At 39.1% G+C, this 3,506-nt stretch overlaps 1 protein-coding gene across 1 annotated transcript; it reads left to right on the plus strand.

The window, feature by feature from the left end:
• Positions 1–233: 233 nt before the first annotated feature.
• Positions 234–2,415, plus strand: LOC147860590 (pentatricopeptide repeat-containing protein At3g09040, mitochondrial-like). Its single transcript, XM_087324158.1, has one exon. The coding sequence runs from the start codon at positions 309–311 to the stop codon at positions 2,376–2,378; it is 2,070 nt and encodes a 689-aa protein (XP_087180284.1). The 5' UTR covers positions 234–308; the 3' UTR covers positions 2,379–2,415.
• Positions 2,416–3,506: the final 1,091 nt, after the last annotated feature.

Consider the following 3,506-nt stretch of genomic DNA (forward strand, 5'->3'; position numbering starts at 1 on the left):
TGGTGTCACTTCCTCGACACTATCGGTTGGGAGGAACACTTCTCGTGTGGCCTACATGACATGAGATACAGATGAAGTGGCAGAGGAAATGTATTGAGTAAGAGTAAATATAGGTCACATACCACACCAAACATGTGTTAGGTTACAGTCATTAAGATAAAAAGAGATTATAATTAGCAACTAATCATCCGAATCTCTATTAGGTTAAGTTAATTGCTCGTGATTAGTGAAAGGAGAAGCGTAATGAAATAATCATTGGAGAAACTGGTTTAGAACCTCATGAACCAATCCGGAATTCCTCGGTTTGGATGAAGAATGCTGCTCCTGCTACCTTTGCAAAGCATGCATCTAACTGTAGATGCTCATGGGATAGTGTCATCCATGGCTGCATCAGACGTGGAAACCTCAGAGATGCCCTGGATGCCTTCAAAAGCATGCAAGAGGCTTCCATACAACCTAGTTGCTTTACTTTTATTGCCTTGTTGAAAGCTTGTGGTAAGCTAAAAGATGTAGAAAATGGATGTATTTTACATGCAGAAATCGCCACAAATGGATTGTTGCAAACGAATCAATTCATTGGAAATGGATTGGTCGATATGTATGCAAAATGTGGTATGCTTGATAAAGCCAGAGATGTGTTTCGTACTCTACCGTACCGAGATGTGGTCACATGGACTGTGTTGATAGGGGGCTATTCACACCATGGTCATGGTGAGGAAGCACTCTGTTTGTATGACAAGATGTTGCTTGATGGCATATATCCAAATGCCATTACCTTCTGTTGTCTCTTAAAAGCTTGTGGAAGCATCCAAGCAGTTGATAAAGGGACTGAAATACATGGTCACATTGATAGAATAGGGCTTCTTGAATCAAATCTCTATGTTGGTAATGCCTTGGTTAATATGTATTCTAAATGGGGTATGTTTGAAAAAGCAGGGAATGTATTTGAGATGCTACCTGTTCGAGATTCGATCACATGGAATGCATTGATTTCTGGTTATGTTCAATTGGACCATAATGAAAAAGCTTTAAATTGCTTTGAACATATGCAATCCGAGGGTATCACTCCCAATGCTGTGACCTTTTGTTGCGTCCTAAAGGCTTGTGGTAATGTCCAGACATTAGATAAGGGTAGAGAGATACATGATGCTATTGCCAGGAATGGGTTCTTAGGAACAAATCTTTTTGTCAGTAATGCATTAGTCAATATGTACACAAAACGTGGTATGCTAGAGAAAGCTCGTGAAGTATTTGACAAGCTTCCATGTCATGATGTCGTCTCATGGAATGCACTCATGACAGGATACACTGATCATGAATATGATGAGGAAGCATTAATGTGCTTCGAAAAAATGCAACTTGAATACATATCACCTGATATCATTACCTTTTCTTGCATCTTAAAAACATGTGGAAGCATGAAGATCATTGATAAGGGCAGAGAAATACATGATCATCTTGTAACAATAGGGTACTTGGAAAAGCATCAAGAACTTGGAAGCACGCTTATAGATATGTATATAAAATGTGAAGTGCTCGGTAGTGCACAGGAAGTGTTTGATACTCTTATAATAAGAGATGTTGTTACTTGGACCACACTCATTAGTGGGTATGTTCAGCATGATCATGGCAAGGAAGCACTTGATCTCTTTAACCGAATGAAGGTCGAGAGCATCTCTCCTGATAATATCACATTTTCTTGCATCTTGAAAACCTGTGGCAGCATGGGAGCTACTGATAAAGGTTTACAAATACATGCCGGAAATGTGAAAATGGGTCTCTTGGGCTCAGATTTGAGCTTTATTAATGCATTGCTCGAAATGTATGCAAAATGTGGATTCATAATGAATGTAGAGAAAGTTTTTGATAGTGTTTCAATTCATGATGTGGTCTTGTGGACTTCACTTATTTCAGGATATGCCCAAGTAGGGAAACTTGAAGAGGTTCTTCACATATTCGATAGAATGAGAACCCAACATAATATGCCAGATCCAATTACATTTGTTAGTGTGCTTAATGCTTGCAATCATGGAGGTCTGGTGGATGAAGGGCAAATGTATTTTGAGGCTATGATTAAAGATTATGGCATCACTCCTACACTCGAGCATCACACATGCCTAGTAGATCTTTTTGGCCGATCAGGTCAGTTAGAAAAAGCTATAATAGCAATGGAGGAAACACTATTTTATCCGAACAGTGTGATGTGGCATGCTATGTTGGGTGCTTGTCGGAAGTGGGGCAATGTAAAGCTCGGAAGATATGTATTTGACCAAATACTGAAGTTTGATGAAACTGAGATTGGGGCATATATATCCATGCATAACATCTATGCTGATGCTAGCATGTTGGATGAGAATATGAGTGAGATAGATGGATAGACAGATGTTTAATTTAATTTTCGCGGGATATCTATGGGATAAGCAGAGCCCATCTCGAATATTATTGGAGTAACACATACTAATGCAATATTTGACGCCCTTGTAAGGGCATCATAAACTTTTTATTCCCCTTCACTTACATCTCTCCACAAGGACGTGGAAGTTGGAAGCCAATCAAGAGACAATGCATTGACGAGAAAAGAACTCTCCGATGAAACAAAAACACATCCATATTGTGCAACAAAAATTGTTGATAGGGAGAACACCTTATGGGGAACTCTTTAAATTCAAACCCACCCTCAGGACTTAAGACAACATAAATCAAATGTTGCTCGATAGTGAAGGGCCGGTTGAACAAAACAAAATATGCAGAGGTTGGTTGACAATGCATGCAAGTATACAAAGGGATTTAAACCTTATCCAAGGAGTATGCCAGCCAGTTCGACTCAACAAGCACCTCCTCTGACATAACACTTAAACACGGTAACATGGAACAAAGTTTAGAACTCTAGGACCGATCTGAATTTCCTAAAACTACCCAATCATACCGTGTTAGATGTGAAAGGGACATGTTTGATGCTCCGCCTTGCAAGGGTTCTTACTACTTAATGAATTGCAACAATAATGCACATGCCGTAGGAAATTTGGATTGTATACTTAGTGGGACAAGGTCTGAAACTATGTTACTAAGGGTCTGTAAATAAGGGTCGTAATTGAAAAACAAACTTTAGTGAGAGACAAGTTCCTAAAGAAGTTTGACTCTATTGAACACGAGTTAACAACAATAAAGGGAGCATCACACATCTCTTACTAACAAAAGTTTACAGCCACACCTAATTAGGCCATGCAGCACCCTTCAACGCCTATAGAAGATGGAGAAATAAACCTCCTACATTCAACATTTCTAATGGCCATTTGAGGAAAAAGTATTGGGTGGATCCTAGGGTGAGATCAAATACCCACCCTAGATTCTCTCCCCCAAGAGCAACTCTACTCAAATCAAAGCCTTTTTGTATCTCTAAACTCTATACAATATCAATATCCCTGATGGAGAATAAAATCAGTTATTTATTGTCGATGAGGAGGCCAATTTTGACCTATGGTACCAAATAAACATATCATCTTGAA

The sequence above is a fragment of the Azolla caroliniana genome, unplaced genomic scaffold, assembly GCF_043228905.1.
Source record: "Azolla caroliniana isolate FFs.n. ecotype wild unplaced genomic scaffold, voAzoCaro1.0.p SCAF_9, whole genome shotgun sequence".
Classification (NCBI taxonomy): domain Eukaryota; kingdom Viridiplantae; phylum Streptophyta; class Polypodiopsida; order Salviniales; family Salviniaceae; genus Azolla; species Azolla caroliniana.

Bases quoted from the DNA above. Each gene is read 5' to 3' on its own strand.
- LOC147860590 (XM_087324158.1), top strand. From the start codon at position 309: ATGAAGAATGCTGCTCCTGCTACCTTTGCAAAGCATGCATCTAACTGT.